A 15925-nucleotide genomic window follows, 5' to 3' on the forward strand; every position below is an offset into this window, starting at 1 on the left:
GATTGAAGTCCTCTAAGCTATAAACAAATTAAGAAAAGAACAAAACAGCAGAGAAAATAAAGTAAATGACAACAGTGGCAGCAAAAGCACAGGTCAGATCTACTTGTAACCCTTTTTATTACAAATATTGTAAATGCAGGTATTTCTTTTTGTTGTTCAACATTGTAGAATTTATTTACAGGTTCTGTGTATACACAATAAATAATTAAAAATATTATGTTGGACAAAAACAGCTGGGCTGACTTACATACTGAAGCTGAATTAGATTCTTTTTACCACCAGTGAGTAGACGTCCAAACAGGAGAGTTTAGTTAACCGAAGCCTCTGCCAAAAAATGTTGTCTTTAAACTGAATTGTGCATAACTACATGCTTTTTTTCACTACTTTCAGTGAATGAAACTGAATAAATGACAAGGATTAGGCCTATTCTTATGCAAAAGTACTCATGCAGCAGGAGGGCAAGGACACGATTTGGGAAAACACGCTGTTGTCAGAGGCTGATGATGAGAAAGTGATGAACGCGTCTCTGAATTATCTATGACTGATAGCAGTGAAGTTTGAAGAATTGTTCTCCTGATAAGAACCATCAAGGCGGCTGCATGATAAAACATTGTTGGGATTTGGGGGGGATGAGAGGCCTCAAACTGGCAACACGAAAAATGAAACCGTGATGGTGGCATTTCACCAAGCAGCACAATTTTCAAATACCAGGCTGTTTAACTCATTAGCACTGATAGATATGGCACTTCTTTCTGTACAGAAACTGCAGTTCATACAGCGGCCCCATCTGTTGCATACATATGCAAGGACTAATAAAAAAATAATAATACTATGACAATAAAACAATTTGTTTATCAGCCAAATGGCCAGTACACAAGTGCAAGTCTATAAACACAAAATGAAGGCATTATTATCTACACTAAAACATCTTACATGCATTGCTGATCCAAAATCTTTTTTTTTTTTTCTTATTACGATTGCAGCATTTGTGCCTTCAGTTCATGGCCTTGTTATGTGTAAGTAACTTGTAGCAAGGTAACACGCGATCCTATCGACAATGAGGAGGCTTTAAGGGCTTTTCGCAGGAAACAACCTTCTACGTTACATTAAAATTGTAACCTCTCCAGCAAAAACAAAAAAGAAGCTTTATTTGCTTCCTTTCATTGTGCATCTATAGGATGGATACTACTAAATAAGTCTGTTTAGTAGAGCAGTACCATTTTTTCCCTATTGCAAATATACAAAAACATTAAAACATTGTCTGACTGCAGCAAATGTAGGTCCCCACTGGGGCCACTTCTGTGGAAGACTGAGAACATCCATCTTTCCTACAGATTCTCTCTGATGTAATCCATCTATCCTTTCTCCTCTTTGGCTGTGTCTGCAGGAGCTGGTTCCTTCTCCTGGGTTTCAGGTGGATCTACATTCTGAGGGTTCTTTCCTTTTGGGGAGCGGGGAGCGTCTTCATCTTTTGTTTCACTATGAGCAGCGGCAGAGCTTTTCACCTCTTGTGCATGAGTTTTCTCTTGCTGCTGTACTTCCTCTGCAGGAGGCCTGCGGCCTTCAGAGGTTTCCAATTTTTTGTCTGGCCCCTTATCGCTTACATCGATCCCCTTCTCTGTTTTTTCCTTTTCGTCCAAAGCATGCAAGTCTTCTAAAGGGGGGATGCCTTTTCCCCCAGGGCTTTGTGGTTTGTCATCTTCAAGGGGAGCCATGCTCCCTTCCTCTATCATCTCCTCTTCTTCTTCATCTATCTCGTCCTCCAAAGGCGGGATCATCTGTTCCTCTCTCCCTCCAGGGAAGACCCGTTCAGGATAGACTTGTTTCAGCTGCTCTTCAAAATAGTCCTCCAAGTACAATCCCGCACTTCCCACTTCTGAGGTGGCCTGCACAGTCGGTGCACAGAAATAATAGAGAAAATGACGTTCAAGGCGGCATTTTACAATCATTCCGTTTTTTTCAGATAACTGGTTACATTCCCAGATGGAAACAGAGAATTTACCTTGTAGTACTTTGCACAGTTGAAAAATATGAGCCTGATGTCAGCAACAAACCCCTCTGGGCCACTGTAACATTCACTTTCCTTTGACTTTGACTCCAGTTTCCTCTTCACTATTGACAAATCCATCGGGGTTTTGATCAGCTCTTTGTACCTTCGTGTCTCCTACATTGGAAGAAAACAGTCAAAGTTGAGCATCTTAAACAAGTCATCAGAATCAAGCGTTTATTAAAGAGTCAAGCTCAAATACATCTTTCATATTCCCGTCTCCCAACGATAAAGAATAAAGTAGCCTGTGTTTTGTTGTGTTTGTTTTGTTTTTTTTTAGTCATATACATCACAATAACTAATGTCCTGACTTTAAGTCCATTTCATTTTTATCCATACACACCCCCTTGTTTGCAGAAAAACAAGTACCTATCAGCAAAACAGTTGTACTTCTTTAGTAATGGAGGGTTTTTTAAATATTTTACTGATAAATACATTAACTTACTGATGGAGATGCAGGCTGCTGGAAGTCGGTACTGAAGTCATTGCAGAAGAGACGCAGTAGCAGTCTCTCACACCTCTGCACAGGGAGAAAAGGAAACATAAGATAAGACTTTTAACCAATCAAATATAGATATTTTAACCTTATTCAAGAGATTAAACTTGTTTGATGACAACAACTTTGGAAATCAATTGGGAAACTTTAAAACAGAAGTTCGACTATCACGCACAGGAATGTGACTAACAGCTGAGTGAACACACCCTTCTATCAGCAGGTGTGAATCCTTCAGAGACGGAGTCATCTTTTCTGTCGCAGTCGTACTCCATCTCAGGACAGTCGAGGTCTCGGCAGAACGAACAGAACCACTCGCCGCTGCAGAGAGACATGACAAGAAAGATGTTATGACGCATGCACTTGCTGAATATGATCATGTGCACAGGCGTGTCTGCGCAGACCAGTCTTAGCTTAGCCCACGGGAAATGTGAACGCTGTGTTAAATGAGTGCACACTGTATATTACACATTATCATTAAGCATGATGTTCAACACATTTTTAAATAATGAGGCCTGACAATCATGGGTGCACTAAGCAGGCACATAAAGCTGGTTATCACCTTGAGGCAGACATGTCAAACCGGTCCACAGGAGGGCCGGTGTGGCTGCAGGTTTTTGTGCCAACCAACCAAGAGCACACCGTTTGACCAATCAACTGTCTGAAGACGGAGATCAGTTGATTAAATGAGTCAAGTCTGGTGTGCTGCTACTAGGTTGGAAAGAAAACCTGCAGCCACACCGGCCCTCCTGTGGACCAGTTTGACAAGTCAACCCAGGGTTTCTGACTGTAGGCTTGAGTGTGTTCTCACAAAAGGGGGCGCTGTTTGCAGCGCATCACAAATTGCAAACATGAACAAGTCTACTGGCAGCAGAGCAACTTATTTTACCAACTGTGAGGAAAATATAATGCAGACAATACAACGAAGTTAAACCCATAATCAACACAGTCGTAGCTGCGAGTTGAAGGAAGGACAGCTGGTAATAAAAACAAAACAAAACAAAAAAAACCCCAAAAAAAACACCCAAAACGAATTTTAAGCCCATTTGCTATGAATGAAGTAAATGGGCTTAAAATATCACTGCTATCACTACATCTGATTGTAAATACATTTGTGCATTCCGTTAAATTAATGTGCTGCTTGTTTACATGTATTCTCGCCTGTGACAGTTTCAGCTTTATTCTTTCAACTGCAACCTCAGGGCACAAAAGCATAATGAATGAAAAATTAAGTGAAGAGGACAGAAGGGGGCCCCTCCTACACAGCAGTACACCTCTCATCATCTGAGCACCGAGCTCCTCTATGAACAACAATGCCATTTATCAGAGAACTGATTTCCCAATAGGAGGCGCTTTTATACGTTTTGATCTGTTATGTCAATGCGTGCAGCATAAGTTACCATGGCTACAATACAACAGCAGCACAAGCAAAAGTCCCATCAACCTCTCTGGATTAATTAATTAATTATCCCCTAAGTCATTTGCAGTCATTTTCAGATGAACCACCACTCAGTATAAACCAATTCAATATATCTTTTATCAACACAGGCTAATATTGCAGCTGCAATAGAATATAATTTAAAGACTTATCTGTACAGCGATGTAGAACAATAAAGACATTTTATTAAACTTTTTATTGACTTAAACCTGCAGTGCAGGACTTTTAAATATAAATGAACATCTATCAAATTTAAGATCTTGCCAAAGATGTTCACACAAATCCAATCTATTCTCAGATCTCTGTTTTTCAACGTTTACTGGAGTCTGCAGAGATTTTCCTGCACTGGCACACCAGGTCACAGCAAAAACTGAAAGCTAAAAATCAAGGCACATATTTGCTTGACTTTTTGTCTAAGAAGATATTTCTTTTTCCACTTCAGTTCTTTTTCACTTGTTTTAATAATCATAACAACATATAGCTTCTTCTCGCAATCAAACATTTCATATCAGAAAATATGATGCTGATGTTGATATGCTAAGAATTAATATTTTAGTTGTGGCGACATACACTGAGGTTGTGAGCAAAAACCATAAGAATCATTTTTAAAGATAAACTTTAGATGTAGTCTTCAGGGCAGCAATAATAGCTCCAAATTTATTCATGTGTTCAACATCGTTTAATTGTGCAGCCATAGAATTGAGAGACCATCTGTCTCTCACCTGGGAGACTCATTCAGAGTGGGGATGTGGCAGGCCAGATGAAAAACTTTGGGGCACTTGTCACAACAGAGCAGCTCCCCTCCGTTCTGACATACGGCGCACCAGTCCTCATTGGGATCTTCCTCCGGCTCCGCTCTCTTTTCAGACTCCGGCTGTCCTGCAGACTGAGGACGCTGCTCATTCCCAGCTTTGGACTCCGATCCAGGCACCGGTGCTGGGGCCGGCACCTTCAGCTGCTGCCGTGGCTTCGACTGGGCCCCTGTGCTGCTGTCGGGCAGGCTGGAGCCAGCACTGGACTGCACCTGCAGGCAAAAAAGACTTGCAAGTGACAACATAACTCCTTACCGCCTACATGCTACATTCTGAAACAAAATGCTACAGCTGATATTCTGAGCAACTCAATTAATTATCTTACAAAACGAACTTCATCCTCGTCCTCTGGTTCATCCTTGATGACGATGACGGGCCCAGGGGACGACCTTCTTCGTCGCTTGGCTGAGGGGGCAGACGGAGTCTCAAAAGTCGGCTTCCAAAAAGTCGTCCTTCAACAAAGAGATTGTCAGAAAGAGACGGAGAGAAGACTGTGACCATGATACTGTTCCAAAAAAAGACGGAGATAAAGTTTATCCTCTGAATCATTTGAATGTCACGTGTTGCATCTTAGTGACAAAGTAAACTTTTCCATAGCATTAAGTCCCAAAAATTCTTAGTTTGACAGCCCAGTTGGTTGAAGTCTCCGATAAACAGCAACAAACACTCAGTACTGAACCATAAAAATGAACTAAAGAGAGGAGGAACTGAGGATAGATTTTAGACTCTTACCCCGTGCTTCTGTCTGAAGAAGACGGCTTGGCTATCGGAGAGTTCTGCCTTGCTTGAACTTAAGAAGAAAAGAAGTGATGATGAAAAGCTTAATTTAATATTAATGATCACATAGGATAGGATCTTCAGCGTTGCTGCTTCACCAGAGCATCAGAGAAGTGATAATTACCTGTTTTCTGATTAAGCGTGCTTGTTTTGTCTGCAGTTGCTGGAGCTACACTTGGTGCAAAGCTGGGTTTGGGGATCGAGATGGTGATGGAGGGCACAGACCCACCAGGCTCACTCCTCTTCAGGAAGGAGGACTCCGTCAGGCCCCGCTTTAGGCAACAAAACACAAAAAGGCTTTAATTAATGCTTCATAAAAGTTCCACAAAACAAGCACTTTCTCTCTCTGGAATCCAACCCATGCGAGACTAAAAACCTTGCTGCCTCCTACCAACCTGATGCAGAGACGTCTGTGTGGCTGCTCCGGCGGACAGAGGCTGTGGGTAGCGGGACACACCCTGCAACACATCCATGGGTTTAGGAGGAAAGCTGGAGCTATGGATCAGATCTCTCAGAGACTAGATGTAGGGAAAAATCCAAGTTGAAAGAATAGTTCAGGTGTCTAAAAAAAAAGTCAGTTTAGTAGGAAAGAACATGTCATCTTTTATTTCTGGGTAAGAAATCTGGTCTTCTTGAGAACAAGAAGTTGGTGCAAACAATCTATCAAGAAGCAAAAAGGATACAACATAATGTACTTGATAAAACAGCGTGTTTCACTCTACTTTCTGAGGCATAAAATAATCATGTCAATAAAGCCTCATGTGATTAAAACAATAAATTGCACTGAAGACAGTAACAGTGCTGTGAACTTCTATTTCTGGTATGTGAATCTCTGTTAAGCACCACTTTCCCTGTGACAAGCAGCTTGTTTCTGGGATACAGAACATTCCACACACACACACACACACACACACACACACACACACCTTATCTCTCTATCTGCAATTACTCACCTGAGCAGGTGGGAAGCCTGTGCTGTGTAGCATGGACGATGTGGGGCTTCTAGTGTTGGGTTGAGAGTTTCCGTATCTGCGCCCCGGCTGGATCAAGTTGGGGGGGACTTGGGAGGGGGAGGACCCACCATGGATGGGTCTGGTTGGGGGTGGAGGGCCAGGGGGTCCCGGGAGCCTGACATTTTGGTACCAGGACCAGTGATTAGGAGGGGGCTGCCTGTGGGGCTGCTGGGAAAGTTTGTCCACCTTTGAGAGAGAAATAAACACATTGTATTCAATATGGTCATAAGGTAGCAGACAGCACCTTTTTTTTCTACACGTCCCCATCTCAAAACAACATGTAAAACTACCAAAACTACCGACTGATGAAAATCTTACCTGCATCTGGAGCTGAGCCAACGTGCTCTGTCGCTGCTGAGCTGCTGAAGCTGCTGAAGCTGAGAGGCCTCCAGTGGGTGCCTCTGCTCTCGGACCTGACTGGTGGTTGGCGTTGGGTGGCCGGCCTGGGCCCCTTTCTACAACCAGAGAACCTGGAGAAAATAACAATTAAGAAACAAATTATGAATTGTTCCCCACTTCTCTGGTTGAGAGGGGAAATTACAAGACATACAATGACACTTTTGACACGTTTTAACATAGGCAAGCTTTTAAAAACCAACCAGAAAGAAACAAACAAAAAGAAAGTCATTCTTGTTTTCTTGCTGACCAAGAGAATGTAATTCTTGTCTATGGGAAGATCCAATAGTAACAGTGAGATGAGCTGTGAAACTATTTCTACAAAAAAGGCTTAGCCATTACACCAGCTGCTGCTTCAACATCAGGTGGCTGGAGGAGACTTAAGTTGTGGTAAACCACAGTGGAGGAATTGCTGCAATAAAGAAATGTGACTACTTCTGCTAAAAGATCGGAGATTTGAGGAAAGGGAGGATCCAGTCTTATGAGACAAAATCTGAGTATCCTAAACCTTTCAACATACTGACCACAGTCCTGTTTCATGGAAAAACTGATCTTGGTGGTTAAGAGATGTAGCAATTGTTACACTATTGTTCGCAAACTTGGCCTTCCCAAAGCCCAAACAACAGTTAAAGAAAGTACTTGCACACAACTGTAACAACTGAAAAGTTTGATGTCTTGTTTTAAAGAAACTAAGGTAATTTTATCATCTGCAAGCCAAGAACAAAGAGTACTACTGCTCTAGTAGTTTTGTTTTTTTCTGTGACCTGAACAGATCACATGGGTGTTTTCAGCCTCTGATAAACCTGATATTCCTGTTTAAGGATCTACCAGAAAAGAAGCACACACACACAGGTGAATCCAAACAGCAAAGAAGAGAAAGGAGAGGAGACGATCATGTAAACTGAAGACATAAGATTATTTAAACGTTACTTAAGACAGAGAAGCAAAAACAACATCTCTTGATTCAAGATCACACCAGCAAAGTGAGATAAAATAAAAGTAAAGGATGATGTCGACAAAACAGTCCAGCAGTGGCCTATACCTCCCTCATGACTGTGAGCGATCTAACTGCTGATGCATTTATTTTTATCATTTAAAGATCATCACTAACTTAGCATTTAAAAAAAATATATTTACAGTGGGGAAATAGTGGCAATGACATAAGCATAAACTAGAAAAGTAACAACTAACAGAAAATGTGTAGTTTGCAGTTATTTCAGCAGATGATGCATTTCTAAGAAGACTACTTCTACAGATCAGTAAGACACATGTGCTATTCTACAACCAGTCAGCAGTATCCATAACTGCCTGTAAGTTGTAGGTCTTACCAAGATCTACATTTGTGGCCCAAAAACCAGAGCGACACTGAAAGCGAACAGTACTCTGAGGGATGATAGAGGGATTACAGCTTGCTCTCATCAGGTAATGGATCTGAAAAAGGATCTGGGAGACAAAAGGAAATTTCAAAGGAGTCACTGAGGTCATGAAAGTATTGTAGGAGTTTATCATATTTTTATTTTCCACAGCAATGCATAAAGTACACGCTTTATTAATCCCTCCAGGGATTAATAAAGGAATTCTGATTCTGAACAGCTAGATGGTGAAATAATCACTAACCAGTCTCTTGCAGTAAAGGAGGGCTGTTCCACTATGGCTGGCTGTGGCCCATTTTGTGAAGCTGATGACATGGTCCAGTTGCCTGGTCAGAGAGTTTACGTCATCTTGCTGCTTTTTCAAACTGATCTCATGGTCCTTAGTCAGAGCCTAGGGGGGAAACGTGTCCATAAACTGTCAGAGTAACCAATTCCAAATGTCAAAATTGACTAAATGTCATTTAACTGTGCAGATTTAACAAACCTCAAGGTGATTAACCAGAATCTTTCCCTTCCTGTTAATCTCCATAATCAAGTTGCAGATGGACTTCTTTATTTCATTTGTTACAGACTTCCGGTTTTCATCAACTTGCTGGAGTCTAAGAGAAATGCCAGGACATGAATTTTAATATCATGCCTCACACAAATCCAGCATCACTTTCAAAATGCAGATGATCCTCCATGGAATTACATTTCCTAAAACCATTGCTGTAGTCTGGAAATATATACATGAATCCTCCAAGTGAACCACTTTGTCAAATTATATTTCACAGAAACATGTTTTAATCTGAAAGAATAGAAACTTTGATCAAGTTCCAGCTGTAGAAGATAACTTTACCCAGTGTTGATACAGCTGGATGCCTCCTCGATGACCTTTCTTTTCTCTTGCAACTGCTGTGTCATGTTCTCCAGATACTGCCTGTGGTTCCTGTATGCATCCTCCAAAAACTGGTAGCTGGACAAAAAACAATATGTGCATTAATAACTGGAAGCTCATTTTGATGACAGCTGTTTTTGGTTCACTTCCATTTAGTCTACCACCTAAATTAATCATCAGCTCTTCTTGTTTGGAAACAGACCTACACCATGCACCTACAGCCAAGTTTATGGAAGATAAAGAGAACAATATACTATTTTTATTGCAGTGGGGGAAAAAAAGTCAGCCTACTTGTGATCCTTGTGCTTAAGAAGCTGACAGTCTCGACAGGTGAGTCGGTCACACGTCTCGCAAAACAGCTTCAGCGGTTCCTGCTTGTGGATGTCACAAAAGACCGGCTTTTGTGTGGAAATACCTACTGCTTCTGGGATACAGATAAGGGGGGATTTAAGGAACATAAAGTCAACATCACGACTCACATCCAGCCAGAGCAGTTCGACTGCACTATTTCAGAACGCTGGCAGGCAGAAAACATTCCTTTAGAAGGAAAGGCTGCTGGCGTCTTTTTTGAACAGATGCTAACTGGGATCCCACCCATCTAAACTCGTTGAACAACCCAGCTGCTAACTGTGTGTTCTGTATATCCAGGAAATGACAGTTCTTGGAAGACAGGTGCAAAGGCAATGTGCTGTACAGCCTCAAGTCTAGATCACCTTGGGTTGTTTGCAAAATTATCTTATTTCAACATTTAACAGTGTTTAGATTATAGGAGCTTCAGAATGGAGCGTGCATATTCAATAGTACAGCATATATCTTTGAAGTTTTTACTCTTAGGTGGATGTAATTATAGAACATCTGGTGTTTTCCCTGCTGTGTACAACACACACTACCTGGAGACATCTCCTCCTTCTGGCGTATAGTGTGATCTCTGGTGAACTTGACCCTTTGATGCGCCTCAATACATGTCACACACAGAAACTCCACACACTCCACACAGTAACCTGTGGCCTCCGTGTTGTCATCGCAGCTCATACACACCTATTAAAGACGGCGATAAAGGACAAACGAAAGGAAGAAGTCACCAGGAAAGTGAGGACAACAAAAACAAACCGTTGGAAGGTGAGTAGATCAGAATACATGGACAACCAACCTGGCTGGTTTTCTCCACAGTGCTGCTCGGCACCTCGGCAGAGTCCTTGACAAAGAAATTGTCCAACACATCCATCTCCCAGCATTCCTGTCTGCATACTGGACATCGAATTGCCCCCACTGGAGCGAGAGACCAGATCCACTATGGTCAGCTCGCAACTACTTACATCGCTTTATTGATATCATCATTAAAGTTTTGTTTGGCTGCTTTTGAAGGCTCAATTACAGTTCAGGTACACATTTTTGTGAACACAAAATCACGGTCAATCCATTACCACACTCCATAATAGTGCTGGCAAGCCCAGCAGGCATGAGGAGCTTTGTAATCACAAGCTGCCACAGTTACATCAATTATAACTTGCCACAACGCTTCACATCACCTCTCCATTTCAGGCTAATAAATAAAAGACACTGTTCTCACGTGGTTTATTGTTGTCGACTGGACCTTGTGAGTCACGCCTGGGGTCAGCACTCCTGAAGGGAGTAGGGAGACACCTCTTGCAGAAAGAGTGAAGACACGGTAGGAGTTTGGGCTCTCTGTTGTGGAAGCTCAACTTGCAGATGGGACAAGTGTCCATGAGCTCGAAAGTGCCTTGCTGTTTCAGCCTCTCTTCTTCTGCTGGCAAACTTTCTGCCTCGTTTTCCACGATAATGACTATGTCGTCGTTGTCAGTGCTCTTACCGCTTTCATCCATTTTTGTTCTCCTACTTCCCCGATCTCTCAGTCAACCAATCAATGCAGCGTTACGCTTGGTAACAAAGGATAATGCTAATCTATAATTTTCCTGACTTAACAAGCCAGACAGGAAATATAACGTTACATTATGCCTTAAGGCAGTAAAGACATAGTTCACTCAACTGGTAAGGCGTTTATTAAACTGAGCGATAAAGGCTTTTGTTGAAGTATATATTTTTCCGTTTTAAGAGCTAAATTAGCAACGTAGCCTGTTTTATTTGCACATATACTCGACACAATAAGTAACAAAATTTCCGGCTTGTGGTGGTTGTTATTTAAACTGGTGAAAAACAACAGTCCTAACTCAGTTGTAAATTAACATTACGCTACATGCATAGTATTAAGCAGCTCATATGTCCATGCGAAAAGCAACCATCTGTGAATTCTTGGCTCAAAACACATACCACATATTACCCAGACGGCACTGCGGTATTTTAAAGCTACAGCGCCCGATTGAGGCCAAACTACATTTTTGAAAAGAGCAATTTGATATGGTAAATCAATAGTCAAGTAAACTATGTGCATAGACTCTCGATGTTAAATTGATATCTATTAAAGCCAGGCGTGAATACGTCAGATAAAGTTTTTATCACTTAGTGGCCAGTTTGGCAGGGAGGCAGCTCTTTTCTGCATGGGAGGAGCTTGCATAAAGTGCAATAGGACAAACTTCAGTAACGGTGTCAGCTAGACTGAATGGTGTATTTAGCGTGGTGTTTGAACAAAGCAGCAGCAGCAGCAGAAGCATTTCGGCTTTAAAAACTCCTACATTAGTGATCATGAACCTGACACCTGAGAGTCACTCCATTCCTCTCTGTGATGGAAACAGCATACCTTTAATAGGCCTGGGAACTTATGATGATCCCCAAACGGTAAGATACATTACTGAGCCAAACTGCATACAAGGACATAAACTAACAACTGACCTGCGTGTCACATTAACAATTTGTTTTTTCATTTACATTGTTCAGTCTGTTATATTATTAATGAAATTATTATTTATTTATTATTTTTCTTTTTATGATAGACCCCTAAAGGAACTGCATATGAATCGGTCAAAGTGGCTATTGAAATAGGGTACAGACACATTGATGGGGCTTTGGTCTATTTCAACGAACATGAAGTGGGACAAGCTATAAGGGAGAAAATTGCAGATGGAACAGTGAAAAGAGAGGACATCTTCTACTGTGGGAAGGTGTGCAAAGTTTGCTTTGACTTGCTTAAGTAAATTTATTACCCCAAAGTGACTGCTAGACTTGCCCATCAACTAATACCTTTTTTGTTTGCAGCTGTGGAATACATTTCATCCTCCAGAATTGGTACGACCTGCTTTGGAGAAAACCTTGAAGACATTACAGCTGGATTATGTTGATCTCTACATTGTCGAAATGCCCACAGCATTCAGGGTGAACAAGTATTTAATGTTGCATTAAAAAAGATATCTGTTGAAACTGTCAAAACGGCATTACAACTGCATTTTTTCTTTGTTAAACTGTGTCGATATTCATATCTTTTACTGCCATAATCATTTCACCTCACTGAATATTATTATTTTCTGAAGCCAGGAGATACATTTTACCCTAAAGATGAGAATGGCAAGTGCATTTACCACAAGACAGACCTCTGCGCTACATGGGAGGTGAGACTTATTGACCTGTGAATTAGAGACTAGAAAATTCTATGTTTTATCTTGTTTATGGACAACACTGACTATGACTAAGTAATTAATGATGTAAATCCCCTGTTCCTTTTCTTCCCAATCAACAAAAACTTTCATTCACAACCGCACAAGTTTCAGACTTCCTACTGCCTATACATCACAGTTACATTCAAAAAGGGATAGATAATAGTGGCCATTTGTGCTAAAGGTCAGTGACTTAACGCCTGGCAGGAACTTGTGCTGTGCGCCAATAAAATGGACATTTTGTTTAAAGTTCAAAGTTTGATGTGTTGCTTTCTGCTTTTCTTGCTTTTTGGACAGGCTTTAGAGGCGTGCAAAGATGCTGGATTAGTGAAATCCCTTGGCGTATCCAACTTCAACAAGCGACAACTGGAGTTGATCCTCAACAAACCTGGCCTGAAACACAAACCCGTGTCAAACCAGGTACAGACTGGTTCATTATAATTAAGGCAAATTATAAGAAAACATTAAATTCTGTGTCAGAATCAGAATTCCTTTATTTATCCCTGGAGGGGAAATTCTTGAATCACTGAAAGGAAATCAATAGCGTAAATAAAGACATGCAACAATTCAGTGACTTATTATGCTAAGAAAATATAGAAACTATTTAACAAAACTCTAAAGATGCCTTTAAGAAAACTGGATTTATAAATAGTTACTGTTGCAGCACACAAGACTCACAAGGAAGCATTCTGTATATCTTCCACACTTAACACACACTATTTGCACTTTTTTTAAACACAGGTTGAATGCCATCCATATTTCACTCAGCCAAAGCTGATAGAGTACTGCCAGCAGAAGGGTATTGTCATTGTGGGATACAGCCCCCTGGGCACATCCAGAGATGCATCCTGGTATGAAAGAGCAATACACACTGATCACATCAAGTTAATGTGTAACTCATAATACTAAATGAAGGACATAGTGTTCTCAGCTAAACCGAGAAGACCTTGCCTTTATAAAGTTAACTACTAAAATGTAATTTTCCTTCTTATGAATACGATCCATTTCCACAGGGTAAACCTAACATGCCCCCCACTGTTGGAAGATGAGCTACTGGTATCAGTTGCTAAAAAGTACAACAAGACCACAGCCCAGGTGGCCTTGAGGTTCAATGTGCAGAGAGGAGTGGTGGTCATCCCAAAGAGCTTCAACCCAGTTCGCATAAAGGAGAACTTTCAGGTTTGTTTGTTTGTTTTGCATCTGTACAGGCAGCTTGTTATAGACTGAAAAAAGCAGGAAATTAATTTTCACATGTGCAACTGACCTGCAGATATTCGACTTCTGTCTTTCTGAGAATGAGATGAAGGCAATTGAAGGGCTGAACAAGAATATCCGTTTTGTGGAACTTCTCATGTGAGTGCTGTTTATACTGTGTGAATGATGTTCTATTCCTGTAATAAATGAATTACAACTATGTCTCTTTACTGTACTGACTCAACAGGTGGTCTGATCATCCAGAGTATCCATTTCATGATGACTACTAGACGCCAGATGTTAAGACCACATTTAAATTTGATCAGATAATTTGGCTTGTTCACTTTGTTGCTTTCACAGTTTTGTGCCTTAACTGGAAAATAAAATTGATACCCTTTTTATTTTAAATTTCATGAAATATTTCTGATATATAAGCCTACATGATTGGTTAATTAAATGTGTCCTTTTAAAGCAGCGAATCTCCTTATTTCATTTCTGTATTAACAATTATTTGTTTTTATGGCTGATTCATCGACAATTGGAAAACATCAATCTTTCTTTGACAAACTGCGATTCCTACGGCCTTTCTGTCGGAGACAGGTGTTTAGGATGGGTTCAGTATTGTAAAACTGTAAAGTGGTATAGAAACATTAGCATGAGTAAAAATAGTATTATTGTTGTAAAGAACTGATTTATGATTTTTGTAGTTTCATACCAGGAAGGGTAATTGAAAGCAATGCAAACACAAATTAGCATTTGGTTGCTTAATGTATTCTTAATTATTGCCGGAATATCATGTACCCACTCCAATTTATTGTACTGATACAACACATAATAGTTGTTTCATAATACAAGTGGTTGCAAATTAAACAACTATTTACGGGCAAAACACTGACTTTTATAAGACCTGCGACCTCGGAAGTAGTAGGGAGTTTCCGAGTTTTCATGAAGGCACCATAACAGCTCTTCACAACCTTGCTAGTTAAAGCTAGCACGTTAGCTAATGCGGATACAATACCTACAAACCAAACGTCGTCAGATTTTACGGAAAGTGATGTCCGGTTAAATAAAGCAAGACGAGTGTTGCTTTTTTTCGAAGTGATTCCGATTAACCTATTGGAGCAATGGCGGGGTGTCCTGCTCCATCGACTTTCTGGGCTAACGCCAATGTTAGCTGCGCAACGAGCAGCTCCAGCTAAGCTTATGTTAGCCAACCAAATTAGCTATGTGCTAGTTTTCCCCTGACTTAAATGCTTCAATGAATGGGGGTTGTTGCACGGAGCGAAGACACCAGTCAACAATGCACACTTGCTGCTGCTAGCCTCCTCCTTGCTATGTTCCACCGTAGCTGGCACTCGAATAACTGGACGTGAAGACTAGAGTTTATCTGGGGAAGCCTGTCGAGCCAGCCTGATTACGTTAGCTTATGAACATTACCAGCCTGCCACAGGAACTTTGGAAATGCATCATCACGAAGAAATCATGCTCTACCCAGGTACATAGCAATCGCAGTGTTAGCTTGCGTAACATAACATCGTAGCCAACACTGTCAAGCCGGAGTATTTTTTTGTGTGTTTACAAACTTCTTTTCAAATCCCGTGATCTTCCCTGGCCCAAGGCTTCACTGCAGGCTCGACTGTTGTGAAGTTGTCGTTTGTGAGAGGGAATGATGGCGTTTCAGACCGACCCTGCCCTCCGTCCCAGGTAGAGAAGTGGTGGTGAAGACTCCCCGGCCTCGCCTTGGCCGCTGTTTGCGGATGATGGGAAAATATTGATCAGTTCATATGTTGTCTTTATGCATTCACCTTGAATCGAGATTGTGATTCGCCACCACGATTGTGATGATCTGTCATTGAAGTGATTTGTTCACGGATCATGATGGATACGGAGTAAAGTTTCCCAATTATTGGAAATAATCATGTGTTGAGCTCAGCTTCAT

General features: G+C 41.1%; 2 protein-coding genes across 5 annotated transcripts; one reads left to right on the forward strand and one right to left on the reverse strand.

The window, feature by feature from the left end:
- Positions 1–87: 87 nt before the first annotated feature.
- trim24 (tripartite motif containing 24) lies at positions 88–15704 on the reverse strand. Of its 4 annotated transcripts, none has more exons than XM_046378400.1 (19): positions 15570–15704; positions 10377–10495; positions 10117–10264; positions 9518–9650; positions 9188–9304; positions 8834–8948; positions 8594–8740; positions 8305–8419; positions 6899–7050; positions 6521–6766; positions 5963–6085; positions 5692–5839; positions 5523–5580; positions 5116–5242; positions 4701–5002; positions 2750–2861; positions 2493–2567; positions 2003–2164; positions 88–1886 (listed from the first exon to the last, which is right to left on the reverse strand). In XM_046378400.1, coding segments are annotated over exons 1-19 (2931 nt in total). In that variant the 5' UTR covers positions 15571–15704; the 3' UTR covers positions 88–1355. The 4 variants fall into 4 exon arrangements, with proteins under 4 accessions (XP_046234356.1, XP_046234354.1, XP_046234355.1 ...); XM_046378398.1 differs by lacking the exon at positions 15570–15704 and adding an exon at positions 10797–11522 and having other exon boundaries at positions 9518–9647; XM_046378399.1 differs by lacking the exon at positions 15570–15704 and adding an exon at positions 10797–11521 and having other exon boundaries at positions 5963–6025.
- On the forward strand, positions 11794–14415 carry LOC124053343 (aldo-keto reductase family 1 member D1-like). Its single transcript, XM_046378403.1, has 9 exons — positions 11794–11980; positions 12136–12303; positions 12398–12514; positions 12670–12747; positions 13090–13212; positions 13534–13643; positions 13806–13971; positions 14063–14145; positions 14234–14415. Exons 1-9 carry the CDS (start codon positions 11888–11890, stop codon positions 14274–14276), a joined length of 981 nt encoding a protein of 326 aa, XP_046234359.1. The 5' UTR covers positions 11794–11887; the 3' UTR covers positions 14277–14415.
- Positions 15705–15925: the final 221 nt, after the last annotated feature.

This window comes from Scatophagus argus, chromosome 22 (assembly GCF_020382885.2).
Source record: "Scatophagus argus isolate fScaArg1 chromosome 22, fScaArg1.pri, whole genome shotgun sequence".
Classification (NCBI taxonomy): Eukaryota; Metazoa; Chordata; class Actinopteri; family Scatophagidae; genus Scatophagus; species Scatophagus argus.